At 43.3% G+C, this 15,745-nt stretch overlaps 1 protein-coding gene across 1 annotated transcript in view; it reads left to right on the top strand.

The window, feature by feature from the left end:
* Kcnmb2 (potassium calcium-activated channel subfamily M regulatory beta subunit 2) overlaps positions 1-9,630 on the top strand; it is a 265,353-nt gene extending 255,723 nt beyond the window's left edge. Inside the window, exon 5 of the mRNA XM_026789928.1 lies at positions 8,839-9,630. Coding sequence (XP_026645729.1) covers positions 8,839-9,123 — 285 coding nt within the window. The 3' untranslated portion in view covers positions 9,124-9,630. The remainder of the gene's footprint in view (positions 1-8,838) is intronic.
* The last annotated feature ends 6,115 nt before the right edge of the window (positions 9,631-15,745 follow it).

Raw genomic sequence — 15,745 nt, forward strand, 5'->3', positions numbered from 1 at the left:
AAAAAAAAAAAAAAAAAAGAACTCACAATGTACCGGGCACTGCAGAACGCTGATATGTTACATAAACTGGCTCGTTTACCTGCAGCAGCAATTCCCTGTGTACCACACCATCATCGTTCTCGCTTTAGAACAGAGGCTCAGAAAAGGAATATCCCTGAAGTCCGGCATTCCCCAAGTGGCTAGGTCGGTATTAAAATTGAAAACTCTTTACTTTATCTTGCTATCTCCTGAAGAAGAAACATCCAACAGGTGCTCTTGAGAGAGCACAGAGGATGAATGCAGAATACTGTGGCTCAGTCAGTCAAGTGCTGACTGCACAAGCATGGGGACCTGACTTTGATACCCAGAACTTCTATAAGTAGCAGAATATGGTGTCCTGCATCTGTAATCCCAGCACTGGGGAAGAAAAGGTGGAGTTCATAAGCCAGCCAGCCTACTTTGTAAGTTCTAGGCCAGTGAGGGACCATATCTCAAAAATAGACAGCTCCCAAAGAATAACATCTGGGGTCCTCTTGTCTCCACACCATATATTTGTGTAGTTGGGCTTTCTTTGGGCCCCCAGTTCCCAAATAATTATACAGAGAATTTTTATTAGTTATAAAAGCTTGGCCTAAGCTTAAACTTGTTCCCAACTAGCTCTTAAAACTTAAATCAACCCATTTATATTAATCCACATTCTTCCATGTGGCTGGTCATGTCTCCTCCATACTGTATGTCAGACTGATTCCATATCTTATTGGTGAATCCCCACCTCTTTGATTCTTCCTCGAAGTTCCTCTCTCTCCCTGGAAGTCCCTCCTATCATCTTCTGCTTAGCCATTGGTCATTTTTCCTGTTTGTCCAGCACTGGCTCTGCTACAGCCACCAGTGTTGTTTTTAACTATGTTCTAACAATAAAGACTCAGGAGTCAGATGTTGGGGTAAAAGTCTGATAGTTCATAGAGTCTGAGAAGCAATGAGCTGATCTTCCTTTTTGGCCAGAGAGCAAAAGAAAGCATCTTTCCAGCTATCCCAGTCAAAAGGACCGTGAAGTTCCAGGTCCTACCTACTCCTTCCTGTGCATCTCTCTATCTGTATTCCTAGCCCCTCCAATCCTCTCCATGGTTAATTCCAGGCAACTAGTTGCAGGCTATGCCCCTGATCCAAGGTTGATTTTATTAACCAAGTCTCAGGACTTCACAGTGTGATCAAATATCCTGCAAAGTATTTGTGTACACATGATTCTGTAAACTGACAAAGTTTAGACAGTTCACAGAAAAACTGAATTCTGGAACATCTGAGCTAATCTCTATTCATGAATCAAGAAAGACTATAAGAAGATTGCACAGACCTTAATGCCTCTGAGTAGCAAGAAAGAAAAACGGGAAGAAGGAAGCTCTTCCTCCCTACCTCACCATCCCATCCCACCCCCTGCACCACAAAAAAAACAAGTCAGCAACAGGGGTCCAGGTCAGATTATCTGACTCACTCTCAGTCAAATCAGCATGCTGCGAGGCTCTGTGGTATGAGTTTCTCTGGGTATTGATTGACCCATCCCAAGGTCCTAGATGCCTCTCTCTCTCAGGACATCTTTAGTGTCTTTAAAGTTTATTTTCGATTTGTGGTAATTGATGGTGACTGCCAGCAGGATCTAGAATCAACCTAGAGACATTCCTCTGGACATCCCTATGAGGGACTGTCTAGATTAAATTAGACTCTAGGCATGTCTGTAGGGAAGTTTCTAGATTAGGAACCCTGAGATGAGAAGGCCTGCATATTGTGGACAGCACCATCCCGTGGGCTAAAGTCTTGGACTAATTAAAAAGGTGACAGCAAGCTCTGAACACAGACATCCCTCATTTTCTGCTTCCTGGCTGTGGATGCAACGCCATCAGCTGCCATTTTCCCACTGGAATAGACTGTTCCCTCAGACTGCGAGCCACAATCAACCCTTTCCTCCTTAGAATGCTTTTGTTGAGTGCTTGACCATATCAACAGAAACAGTAATGAATACACTGCTTCATGCTGGGCAGAAATGGTGCAATGTGTAAGCTCTCGGCAAGAATGAACAAAGTGAACCTCTCTGGAAAGAGGCGAAATAGTGGAGGAGATGGTCATACTCAGCAAAGCCTGCCTTGTTCTTGCTTTGCTCAAACACTTCCAACGGTCCTGCTTGTCAAGTCCAAAGTCCGCTGAAAGCCCAGACAGAACACATGTAAACTTCATGCGGGAGGACCTGTCATTCAAAGGCGGTCCATGAGGAGGGCTCTCAGAAGAGGAAAGAAAAGGAGGTCCCGGTTTATGCTTTCAACACCTCTGTCCCTCACAAGTGTGTGGAACTCACAAGTCCCAAATAGCACAAGGCTTCCTGACTTCAAAACCAAGATCATTTTGTTCACATGAGTGATTTTGTTTGTTTAAGTCAGAACACATGGACTAAGGTACCCTGGGAGATGATGAGCTTTTTAGACCAAGATTCCGACGTGCCTCTGTGATGGTCCATCTTTTCAGAAAGGCTTTAGACACTCTCCTCTTCCATCTCACCAACCCACCCTTGTATTCTCTTTCTAACATCTGTCCTGCATTGTTCATATTTTTGACATCTGTATATTGCCACCTATATTGGCCCCATATTTATTGGACTCAATGAGTATTTGGATTTCACTAAGCATCTAACCTCTTCTTGAAATAAAATAACTCCTTTCTTATAAAATAGCAAATAAAACACAAGACTTCCTTGAAGTCCCAAGGAACCAATGGTGCCTCCCCATCACTGCAAAAGAAAAAGCCGAGGCAGACAGTGAGGTTATTCAGCCAGATCCTGCCCCTATTGCTGGCCCCATCTTTCATCTTGAGGATGACGGCCTGTCTCTCTGCTTCACATGAGCCTAGTGAGGCATATCTAGAAACACGACAGGTAGGGTTTTTTTAACTTCCTGTCTATCAAGAGAATGGAAATAACTCTGTTGACATAGAAGGTCCTGGAAGTGAGGCAAAAGGAAGGAAAATTCAGTTGTGTTCCAAAGAACTGGAGAGAAGATGTGACTGCTGGGTCTTTATTGACCACATAGGGAAGAAGCAACCAGGAGATACAAAAGATCAAGTTTCCACAGCAAGGAGAAGGTTACGCCATGGATGTCCTCTGTGATTTTCATTACTAATGAGAAGTTTCTGCCATTCAGAAATCAGAGGGACTAGGGAAAAAAGCCAGTTTTACTAACAAAACTCCAGGTTAAGCAGAGACTGTTATGGATGGGCTGGTGAGATGGCTCAGTGGTTAAAAGGACTGACTGCTCTTCCAGAGGTCCTAAGTTCAACTCCCAGCACCAATATAGTAGCTTGAGTTCCAATGTCCTCTCCTGCTGTGTAGCTGAACTTGCAGACAAAAGATTAAAAAATGAATCTTAAGAAAAGGGGTTGGGGTGGAGAGAAGAGACAATTAAACCAACTCTTAATGATTTATCCATAGATGAGTCCATATCTCAAATCTCGTCAGTGTTTGTCCCCAAATGAGATATTTTTGTCACATCCTCTCCTTTGCAGAAGAGAAAGTGAAATGGTTGTAAGAGCCAGAGGTGGTAGGTGACTCCAGGGAAACTCCTTCCTGGATACAACAGAATGGCTGCACATATGAACTCACAGCACTCGAGACAACATGCATAAGACCTGGGAAAGCTCAAAACAGACAAAATCCCAACACGGGGTCAGGCAGTAGGTCACAAAGTTCCCATCCCCTGGGGGAACTACGGGATTGACAACTGCTGAGATAGGGAGAGTTAGTTCCCTTTAAGGGTGTGGCTCTGGCCAGCTGACCGTCCAAGAGTATATACCTGGCACTAATTGGACTTTGCTTTTGTTGAATGAGGGCGTTGTTGAAAACTCCATGCATTTCAGATGCAAAGGACCCTGAGCGAGAATTCACCTGAAAGCTTCCTGAGGACTAGGCTTCCTGGTACCAGAAAGCACCAGGCAACCTTCCAAAGGAGAGAAATAATCAACAATTCTGCCCAACTATGAGCCACAACAATGACCAGCAAGGCTTGATAACCCTAAGAGTGCATTAGTGGCGCACGTACCTGTGTGATAACCAGAAGCTCTCTAAAGGGACACAAGATCCACACAGCAAGGAGGAAACTAGTGAAAACATGGAGCATCATCCATAGCAGGACTCTAAACATTTGTCCTTAAAGCCACGGACAAGTGTAGCCCTCATCCCTCATCACGGAAACTTCACTACGCAACAGACGGAGACCATTACAGAAAACCACAACCAATCATAACAAAGAGTTGTAGACCCCAGTCCCAATAAATACATCCACCAAACAATTCCTACACCCAAGGCTCCGAAGATGGGGCAGGAAGATTGTAGGAGTCAGAGGATCAGGGAGTCTGCTTTGAGATTGTGTCTCCTAGGAATATCAAAATCTGCATCCATGAAGTCCCACCAACACAGCTGTCCAAAGATGAGCTGACCAAGGACAGCAACATACATGCTAACATAGATGGTGAAAGAGTGTGGGGCCTCAACCTTAAATAAAGAACCACAGGCAGTTAAGGGATGCTGAGAGCGGAAGAAATAATCTCCCCCAGGGAAGAGCACACGGCTATCCAACACCATATGCTCAGTCCTGGAAACATGCATGAAAGTAACATTACACAGATTGTGCAGGTTCTATTTAGGAATATAAATGTACATACATATATACATGTAACAATAACTAATGAAAAAAGATGTCATACATTTGAAAGAGACCAAGGAGGGGAAATGTTATAATTATATATATACATATATATATACATATATATAATTATATTTTTTTTTTATTTTTTTTTTTTTTTTGGTTTTTTGAGACAGGGTTTCTCTGTGGCTTTGGAGCCTGTCCTGGAACTAGCTCTGTAGACCAGGCTGGTCTCTAACTCACAGAGATCCGCCTGCCTCTGCCTCCCGAGTACTGGGATTAAAGGAATGCGCCACCATCGCCTGGCTTATAATTATATTATAATCTCAAAAAATAAGAGAAGTAATTAAAAAGATGAGGAGTCAAAGTTAGATGAGTATTGAATAGGGAATGGATCTGGGAGGATTTGAAGAATGGGAGTAATTATGCTAAAAATATAATGCATAAAAATCTGAAAAAATATAAAAAATATAAAATATGATATAAATAAAATGAAAAAATAAGAGACCACCAAGGTTGGGGAGACAGCTCAGTCAGGAAAGTGCTTGCCATGCAAGCTCAAGGACCTGAGTTCAGTTCACATAAACGTGGTGCACCTGTATTGACAGTGGAGATAGGAAAATCCCGAGGACTTGCTAGACAACAGGTCTAGACTATCAGTGAGTTCCAGGTTCCTTGAGAGACCCTAGCACCAAAAAAAATTGTAGAAAATGATTAGAAAGACATACAACATCAATCTTGGGCCTCCACATACAAAGATACACACATGTATGCATAAACCAACATATATACAAATACATGTGCATGTATACACACACACACAAAGTAGGTTCCTCAGTTCTCTGCTGACTGGCAATCTGGAAGATTAATGCATCCTCCTGGTAACAGTATTTACATACTTCGATCACTATCTTTCTGTTATATATCATTCAAAGTTTAAAAGTTAAATCTTTCCAATCCCATCCATACCCACTAAATAAAATAATTGCCTAAAAAGGATGAGGTCTTTATTCTCATGATCATGTTATAATTTCTAAATTAAGTGTAGATTGTATAGTAGTCAGATATAATTTGTTGAACCGTGTTCTGTGTATTCTAGATCACTCACATAAAACGACCCCGCAAATACACGATGAAGGCGGGTGATAATTAAGTCATGGTTCCTTGTTCTGCCCACTTCTGTAGCAGGCATCTGGGTACAGCACAATAGCTAAATCTTTGCTTCGAATCCATACTCACTTCCGGAGAATACACGGGACTAAAGCTGGAACACCAGAAGTAAACACCCACATCCTAAGGTAGAATCCGGTTCACTGCACATCTCCAAAGGCCACAAGGCAAGGTGACCCTGTCAGAACCCCACAGCTGTTCAGCCCTCTTTAGAACTTCTGTAACTTAGTATGTGGCACTCGGTTAAAGACTTCAGAAGAGCATGTGGGAAAATGTGATATTCTAGTAGGAAAATGTGCTAATAAAAATTTATGGAGGCCTTATGCATATTCATCATCTAATTCTGAAAGATAGCTGCCGGGAAGTCTCGATTAACCTCATTACGGAGATGAAATTGGTTCTGAGGGCCACGTGCCTATAGCCACCGGACCACATGAACTCAAGTCAGGAACTTGTTATACAACCTCATCCATTCCTTATCACAAGGGATCTGTGGACAAGAAAAAGAAATGAACAGCTGATATATGGTAGAGTTCTCATGGGCAGAAACAGAAAGGGGCAGATAACCACATCGGGTGGGCTCAGAGCACCCCAGACTCTTGCCACTCACATCTGTATGTTGCCCCCGTGTGTGCCCCTGGCACAGAGTACCTGAGGGTGAGCATGTGCGGAGTGCAGTCAGACCATACCCACACCTCTCAGGCCCTGTCAGCTTTAAACTGGAATAAGAAGCTCCTGTATTACAACTTTGCCAGATGGTCTCAGAGCTACTTTATATCTTGTTTTGTTTGGAAGAATCTTACCTAGTGACAGAATTATTGTCATTTGCCTGACAGATGTTTCTAAAAAAAAAAAAATAAAGAAAGAAAAGCTCCAATTTTTTAATGGCATGCCATATTTTATTTTACTTCCATGTAAGCACAAAAAACATACCAAGACCCGATACCTTTATGATACAGATTGGCTCTGCCTGCATCTGGCCATAGAAGGCTTATCTGTGTTCACTTTGCTTTGTTGTTGTTAAAATTGTTTGCTTCAAGAAACATTGCCTAAAACTCTTGAAGCCCTGATCTGCATGAACAGCTCTGTGATGAATAGAGAGTCCCATGACCGCCTGAAAGGTACCATCCCGCTGGCCAAACCCTTAGCCCGTGAAGCCGCTGGCCCTTTATCACTCCGAATTATCACTTTCTCTGGAGATACTCCAGATACAGCCTTCCTCCCCACCCCAGCCCCAGGCTGAGTCCAACACTCTACTGGGTTCACGAGTGTCCATAAATGGGCACTGACTCACAGCTGGTCACATTTTAAAGTGTGTTGACTCCATCTCTGCGACAGGAGCGTCATATTAAGCATGGTGAGAGGTGTGCTCATCCTTTTCACACCATTGTGACATGGTGCTGTCATCTACAGCTTTCGTGCTTGAGAACCAGGCAATCGAGTTACCAAATAAAATAAAATCATGTGTACTTGCACTTGCTTGTGCACACACTCAGGGTTCTGAGTCAGGATAAAAGGCACTGGGCTGCATTCAGAGCTCATCCTCAGCCCCATGCCAAAGCACTGCCAGAATGCTCATCTTCCATTCTTAACTAATCAGAGAAACTTCTGCTATTTAGAAACCACAAAAACCCTATGGTTACAGCTACACAAGTTCCTGGTGCTGCTGATAAATCAGAGAAAAAAAAAACTGTTCCAGAGAAACAAGGCTGCACTAGCTGAAACTTAACTTGTTTGTAATTTTCTCCCTGAGATTTATAGATGGAAATCTCTCCCAGATTCCAGAGTCCTACTCCAAATCTCATACCAATGCATACGTACTACCCACAAGCTGCCTCGTATGACGGTGTGAAAAGAAAAAAGAGGGAGAGAGGTAGAAGGGACAGAACACAAGAGATCTCTGTGAGATGAGCCAATCAAAACAGCGTTGGGTCCTCAGGTCAGAGAGTGCACTCTGTTGCCATCCTGCTAGCTGTTCCCTGGCTGCCAGGAAGGTGCTCGCTTCGCAAGCGGAGGCTGTCCCTTTCCTCACAGGCCTCTCTGCTCAGCCTCTCTGAATTCTCCAAGATCCACCAAAGCTGTAGCTGGCTTTTGTTTGTTTGTTTTGACTTGATTTGGGGTTTTTATTTTGCTTTTTTATAATAGTAACAAGATGCCCAAGGTAGCTTGGTTGAATATCATGTAGTCAAAACAAACATGTTTTCATAAATTACTCGTTTATACTGGCTTTGTGTTAATTACGTTTCTTTTTGTTGTGACAAAATTCCTGACAAAAGTGACCTAAGGAAGGTTGGACCTGCAGCCTGGGGTCACAGTGTGGGTCACAGTTAGGGGTGGCACCATCCGTTGTGGGCAGAGGGAGTAAGGGGCTCATCACATTGAAGCCACAGTCAGGAAGCAGAGAGAACTGGAGAGTTGAGCTCAGCTCCCATTTTTTTCATTCAGTCTGGCACCCCAGCCAAGAGACACATGCCACCTACCTTCCATGTTACTGCCTCCTGAGGTAGACCTTTCTGGAAACACTGCCACAAACATTCCCACAAGTGTTTCCATGGTGACCCTAAATCCAGTCAAGTTGACAATTGACTAACCATCACAGTATGTTATAGCAATGTTTTATATCATGCGGGCAGACAAAACTCAGGAAGATTTTCCCTCTGAGCCCCTGGACAAGTATGCTTGGGAGGAGGGAATTAAGACCCACCACTCTTAGCGATAGCAAAAAGTACTACTTACTTTTTCTACATATGTGATGTGAGATTGTTATATCAAACAAACAATTCATAATCAGATTTTAATCAACAGCTAAGTAATTTATAGATGAGTTACTAAGGCAAACTTTATCTAGGAATCCCGAAACATCGCTTTTATCAGTATGTGCCCTCTCTGGTCTTGGGAGACCTTAGTTTAAATATATAAAAGTGAACCACCATGATTGTCTCTCAGATAAAGCTAGGTTGACTGCTATCTGCCTGGCTCTCTTGGTGACTCTCCACCTTACTCTTCACAGTGCTCCTATATCCCTAAGTGTGGAAACAACTTTGAAGAGTCTATGTCCCTGGTGAGTGTCGTCATGGAGAACTTCAGGAGACACCAACACTTCCCCTGCTATTCTGACCCGGAAGGAAACCAGAAGAGTGTCATCCTGACCAAACTCTACAGCTCCAATGTGCTGTTCCATTCTCTATTCTGGCCCACCTGTATGATGGCTGGGGGCATGGCAATTGTTGCCATGGTGAAACTCACTCAGTACCTCTCCCTGCTCTGTGAGAGGATCCAACGGATCAATAGATAAAAGAAAAATCATGGATAAGATATTTTTTCTTTAAAGCTCAAATACTGTTTTCTTTCATTCTTCACCAAAGAACCTTAAGTTTTTAACGTGCAGTCTGTTATGGGTTCCTTACTGTATTATTATTCTAAGTAGAGCAATAACGCAGATGCTGTCTTATATGCAAACATGATGTCATTATTATTCAGGAGAATTAACTGTTCTTTGTCAGTCGGTGGTTTCATTATCTTGTTTTGATGCTGGAACTAGTCAGTTCTTCTCTTTCCACCAGAATTGGGCTCAGCTACTCATTGCTAAGTCTTGTGGCAGAATGGAGGCACTGTCCACGTGACAAGGTCTGTGTTCTGAGTTTCCAGACCTCTTGAAGACCAGATTTTTCTTCATTTGTTGTTTACTAAAGCTACAGCCAAAAACGTGTTTTTTTTTTCTTATTCTATATCGAGTCCTGTAGCAAGTGACTGTAGCAAGGATGGTTTCCTAACTAAAGCATGTTAAAAAAAATTTTTTTATTTTTACTACAGTGTTGTAATGAAGAGAGGAAGCCAGATTCTTTTCTTTCATTGCTTTTTATTCGCTACTTCAGATTTTTAAAATGATCTCCAGCTCTATAATGTCTTCCAAACAGAGCCCTTTTCCATCTATGACCCTGCTACTGTGTGGGAGACAAAGGTGGTGAGTTTGCTCCTGCTGAACTGACGGGGTGTCGGCAGGTATTCCACGGCAATGCAGAAAAGTCTCAGCCTCAAAGATACTTATGTGAAATCTTAACTCCATTTCCTCTGGTCCGTTAGAGGCCAACGTTAATGTGGTAAAGACTGGTATGTTCATTGCCATGGGCGAGTCTCTTACGGCAAATTACAGTGTTGTAATATTACTCTGTGGGGATTTATGTTTCAGTGATCGAATGTATAGTCTCCTGAAAACTGTTGCCTGTTGGAGTTTTAAAGCTACGTGTGCAGAATCTTTGTCTCCTCTACATATTTTATTTTTCTATTCACTATTCCCTTTTTGTTGTATATTTTATATGCAGAACAGACATTTTCCTAACACGCGTTTGAACTGAATAACAGAGTTAAAGGAAGCCTTTCTCCACACTGATGTTTACTCGTTCTGTTGGCGGGGAGGGGGGATGAGGGGTTGGTTTTCAATAAAGACATTCCATCCTTTATTTGATATCAGTATCTAAGAAGACACACATCTATCTTTCTCATCTATATTTAAGTACCTTTTGTAACGTAGTATTGATGTTTTTTAGGTAATTGCAAAATTTCACAAGTCATTTGTGGGATGGAAGGTGAAAGTAATGTGGTGAGCAGAATGGTGTAATTCATAGTCTGGCTTTTCATAAGCAAGTAAACGCCTAGGGTGTACTCAGGACTTCAAACGTGTGGTTAAAAATTTTTAAGGCCAATTCAATCACAAGATTCAAATACTTCTTGCATTCAAAACAGATATGCCTGTGGCCGTTTGAACAATTCTAATTACTATATTTGAAGACATCTTATTAGACTATAAAGAAAATCCCTTTTTCTGACACCTAACGTAATACGTAATATCATAAACATTTGCAAAACACCGCAGAAAATTACTTATTTCTACATTTTTCTTTAAAATGTATTTGTCAAGAAGGTCGAAGAATCTTCAGGACCGTGGGGCTGAAGTTTGCAACCTTAAATGTTCCCCAGGCTTCCCTTCAAGCGATCCACGGGTGGAACACACATGACGACACATGACGTGTATTGTTTTTATCTTCTTTAGATTGTTTTCACTAAACAACCTAAGGCCTGGGGCTGTATTTCAAAAGTAAAACACTTGCCTTACCTGCAGGATACTCTAGGTTCAATCCGCAGTACTGAAAAAAAGAAAAAAAAGCCCAGTTGTTGGGTTAGATAAGAATGTAGAAAAACAAAACCAAAAAAAAAGCAAAAACAAAAAACACAAACAGCATCAAACAAAAAAAAAAAAAAAAAGCAAAAACAAAAAACACAAACAGCATCAAAAGGTGTTGACTAGGACCTTCGTGGATGTCAATCCAGCATCAACACCTGTAAACTACCTTAGCCGCAAACACACCTGGATGCTTGCTCTCAGAGTGGAAGACCCAGGAGTAAACACATGTTAGATGCCTTGCACCTGTTACCTATTTGTTCTTCATAACAACTGTATTGGAAGATCATTATGACCTTGGCCTACGGATCTTAAACAACTTCCCTACAAATTTCAGTGATCATGGAAAGTGGCGGAAAGACTCGTTGTGCAGTTTTTCCACCATGGAAGCCATTACTGTGGCTTTGGCATCTTTTAAATTAACCCTGAGGAGTTCTGAGGTCTTGAAAGGATCATAGAAATGACAAAGCAAGAGATTAAATGGGGAGACTTTGATCAAGAGAGGGTAAGGAGGTGGCTCCTGAAGAAGTCATTTATCCTCTTGGCTGTAAATGTAGGTGTCTGACCATCAGGTAGATATAGGGGCCCTTGTAACATTAGCATCCTGAGGGCCAGTGAGTTGGCTCAGCATGTAAAACCACTTGCCAGTCAGCCTGAAGACCTAGGTTCAATACCTGGGATCCACAATCTGGAAGGAAAGAAATCTCCATAAATTGTTCTCTGAGCTACGCACCTGAACATCGTAGCATACACACATTTGTGCATACACAAAACAAATAAATAAAAGCAAAATAAGACTAGAATTCTATGCTACGTGTGTGTGAAGAAGACCGACACTGGCCTTGGGGGACATTCTGATGCTCAAATAGAATCTTTATGTATTAATCTATGGGTTAAGAGAAGAACAGCCTCCCTGTGGTGCTCCCAATAACCCACTTATTTCTTTAGGACCCAGGGGCTTGTTTACACTGGCAACAACAGCCCGCAGTCTCCACATTATTCACCAAGAATGAGTTCCCCAAATGTTACAAATGTCTATGTGTCCAAATCACTTTCATTATCCAATTGGCACATCCCATCTAAAACTTTATTGATTTCAGATTGCCCGAGATGCAATTGTATTAAACCCCAGAAATGATAAATGTATCAATGACTGCTTGCAAATGGCTATAATAAAAAGATATGGTTCCGAGGAAAGCTACCAGCAAAGTGCCCGCTGACGCTAATGTGTGGGCATCGTAAATTCCTCCATGCAGGCTGGGTGACAGCCAGAGAGTTCCAGCATGCTGTCCTTCTCCCATCGCTGCAAATGACAGAATACTTATACATGACATTCGGAAAACAAACGTTGCTTTTACACTGTTGTGCTATAAACAGCTCGCTGCCTTCCTGTGGGTAAAACATGTTGACTGTAATTGTTATGTTGACAGTAACAGAGAGAAAAGAGAGATGAGCAATTGACTGAAGTGAGTTTAGACAATAACTTTAACAAAAACACAGTTACAATGCTCACTTCCTCACAAAAAAAAAAAAAACGGACTAAACAGTGTTCAAGAAGGTTGGCTAACTCCCACTATCCTGGTAAGAAAGAAAGCATGATTAATAGTTGAAGGCTGTTCCTCTTCTTAAACTCCTGGGTTTTTAATTTTATATTTATTTATTTTTATTTTACACATATGGGTGTTTTTCCTGCATGTGTATCTGTGCACTTTATGTGTACCTGGTACCCTCGGAGGTAAGTGGAAGGAGTCAGATCCCCCCTGTGACTGGATTACAGTTGGTGGTGAGCTACCATGTGGGTGCTGAGGATTGAACCTGGGTCCTCGGGAAGAGCAGCCAGTGCTCTTAAATGCTGAGCCTTCTCTCCAGTCTCCCTTCCTTCCTCAATTCCTTTCCCCATCTCCTCTTGTGTAGGAAGTTAGCCAGGACACTCTCACAATTCTGCCATAACCCTTCCAACACGCACACCATATGAAACATTGACTTGAAGGGCCTTGCTTCCAGATTCTTTTGAAAAGGTGTCCTTGTGGCAACAGAGTACCAGGCACCCACATGGTGCACATACACACACACATATATATATAAACAACCATATACACAAAAATAAAAATAAATCTTTAAAGCAAATTCAATTTTACCAAAACTCAAGCTAATGCATGACTCCCTTCCTAGCATCCTTGATGAGAGCCATCTGATTATGAGGATGGCCACTGTATTGACTGCTACGTTGAAATACTTGAGGTGGTTTCTGGTACACCATCATCACTGTATCTTCCCAGGAACTCCTCTGCCATATCCCATGGCTGCAAACCTGGAGTCATGGAGATTCTGCAGGTATTGTTGCACAGGACCAGTACTTTCACAAGGTCCAGCAGATCCTAGATGGGGTAGATGCTAGCTTGGGTGGGCCAACCCAAAGCCCAGATGTGGGCCTGGATGGTAGCTGAGCTGGTCAGGAGGCAGAGTCAGCTCCTCTATCCCCATACCCTCAGGGTCAGGTCATTCTGGTGAGGTGATGGGTGGGGTCGTCTCTCCTGAGTGCTGGGGCCAGCTCTCCTGTGAGGGCCTGAGCCAGCTTTCTTGCTTAATGTCCAGACAGGCAAGGCCAGCTTCCTCTGGGCAAGCAAAGGGTGCAGCCATCTCAGCGTGGCCCTCCGATTTTATCTCTCATGGTTCCTAAGGACCCCTGAAGTGACATGGTCCATAGATATCAACACAGACCCCAGTTGTAGCTGGACCACGAACCCAGACATGGCCCTCTGCAGCAGCTTGGCTCTGGGTGGAAGCCCTGACACTCAGGTCGGGGTGGTTATGGCAGCAGCTTTTACCCTACACATCATTTAAATCTTCAGGCTGTGGCCTCAACGCTGGGCTTTTGTGACCTTTGGTGGCAATATGGGACTCAGATTTCAGCACAGATATCAGATGCAGTTGTTGTTGTTATTGTTTTAAGCAAATCTAGTGTTTGCTTTTATGTGCATTGGTATTTTGCATGGGTGTTGGATTCCTTGGAACTGAAGTTAAAGACAGTTGTGAGTTGCCTTGTCGCTGCTAGGAATTAAACCCTGGTCTTCTGGAAGAGCAGTCGGTGTTCTTAAGTGCTGAGCCATCTCTCCGGGCTCTGGTCCCCTTGATTTTCACCTGTCCTAGTTCAGCATCCTCCTGTCAGTCACCAGACCTCAGCCCTTCCTTCCCAACAGCTGCGCTGCCAGAATGAGCTCCTCTTAGTGAGCCAACACCACAGGCCTTCGCTGTGCCCTCCAGGAGCATGACATAAGCCTCATCCTGCAGTCATTAACAGTGTGTGTCACTATCCAAAAACAGCAGCTATGACAGCTGACATCCGGTTGTCCTGAGAAGTCAGGGAGTTCAAACAGAGGATGCAAGATGTGTGTAAAATATGTCCATCCCCTTCCAACAGTAGATGGATGCAGAATTCCGTGCCAGCGCAGCACTCTGATCCATCTCTAGGAAGTTATAACCATCTCGGCACTGTCGGCCTCCAGTGCAGTCCCAGAATCTGCCAGGAACAATCCTAGGCACCAGGCCTAGAGGCCAGGAAAGGCCTTGGGTAGCAGTCTCGGTTTGAACCAGCGCAAGAAAAGAGCTTTTCCTGTTGCAGCCTTTGCTGCCTTTGCAGATGCCAGTCTGGCCAGCTGACTAACCAAACCCTGAGCACTAACAACCATCAGGCTAGCCCATGGGCGTTCAAGGTTATTTAGGAGGTCTACTGGGTGTTACCAGGAAGCAATATGCCCAAATCTTCCAACCGAAAACCAATGAGGTTTTTTTTTTCAAGAAGGAAGTACTTGATTAATTGACCAACCAGAAACTGCTAGCATTTGCCACTAAAAGTTTAAAAAAAAAAAAAAACTCACCAAGAACTGAAGTTCAGGAGCTTTTTTAGAAAAACAATACCAGCATGGAACCATACCTCCGACTGTAGTGTGGCCAACATCCCTACCTAGCAACCACACAGTCATTGATGGCCACTGTGGGGTGGAAATCAAGAGGCCAAACCTGCCATTTGCTGGCATCAAGAGAAACTCCAATCTTCATCCAGTGAGGGACCTAGACTTCATTAAGGGAGACCTATGCATCAAGAAAAGATAGCAATATTTGTCTCTGCAAATGACTTAGACAGCGGCCTGATCTTCAGAGGCCACCAGTCAACTTACACCTCAGTCTAGCCATTCCAACCAAATGTCACTCAGTGTTCCGAATTCCAGCGCCCTCTGAGCTTTTGCGTACTGCTTTCTCCACAGCATCTCTGCTCCACTCCTCTCTGTTCACCCTGCCTTCATCATTTGTGCTCCAGACCTCATCTCCAACCTCATCCACTCCGGAGAAAATGCCCAATGCACCCCCAGGCCCCACCTGTCTGCCCATCTTCTATGTTTCTCTAATCCTGTCACATCCCTCCAAAAGAAATATTTATCAAGCCAGGCTAAGTGGTGCAGAGTCAAAAACCCAGCTTCTCAAGAGCCTGAGGCAGCAGGATCACAAGGTCAAGACTAGCCTGAGCACATTTGAGGGCCCATCTCAAAGTGGAAAAAAACAAAAAGACAAGAGATAAAGCTTAGTGGTCAAGCAGTAGCCAAGTATGCCCAAGCTTCTAGACTCACTCTCCATGAAACACACAAGCAAAGGATGAGAGGGAAAGGGAGGGAAAGGAAAGGACAGGCAGGGAGGGAGGGAGGGAGGGGGGAAGGAGGGGGGGAGAGGGAGAGAACCCTGA

This window comes from Microtus ochrogaster, chromosome 1 (assembly GCF_000317375.1).
Source record: "Microtus ochrogaster isolate Prairie Vole_2 chromosome 1, MicOch1.0, whole genome shotgun sequence".
NCBI lineage: Eukaryota > Metazoa > Chordata > Mammalia > Rodentia > Cricetidae > Microtus > Microtus ochrogaster.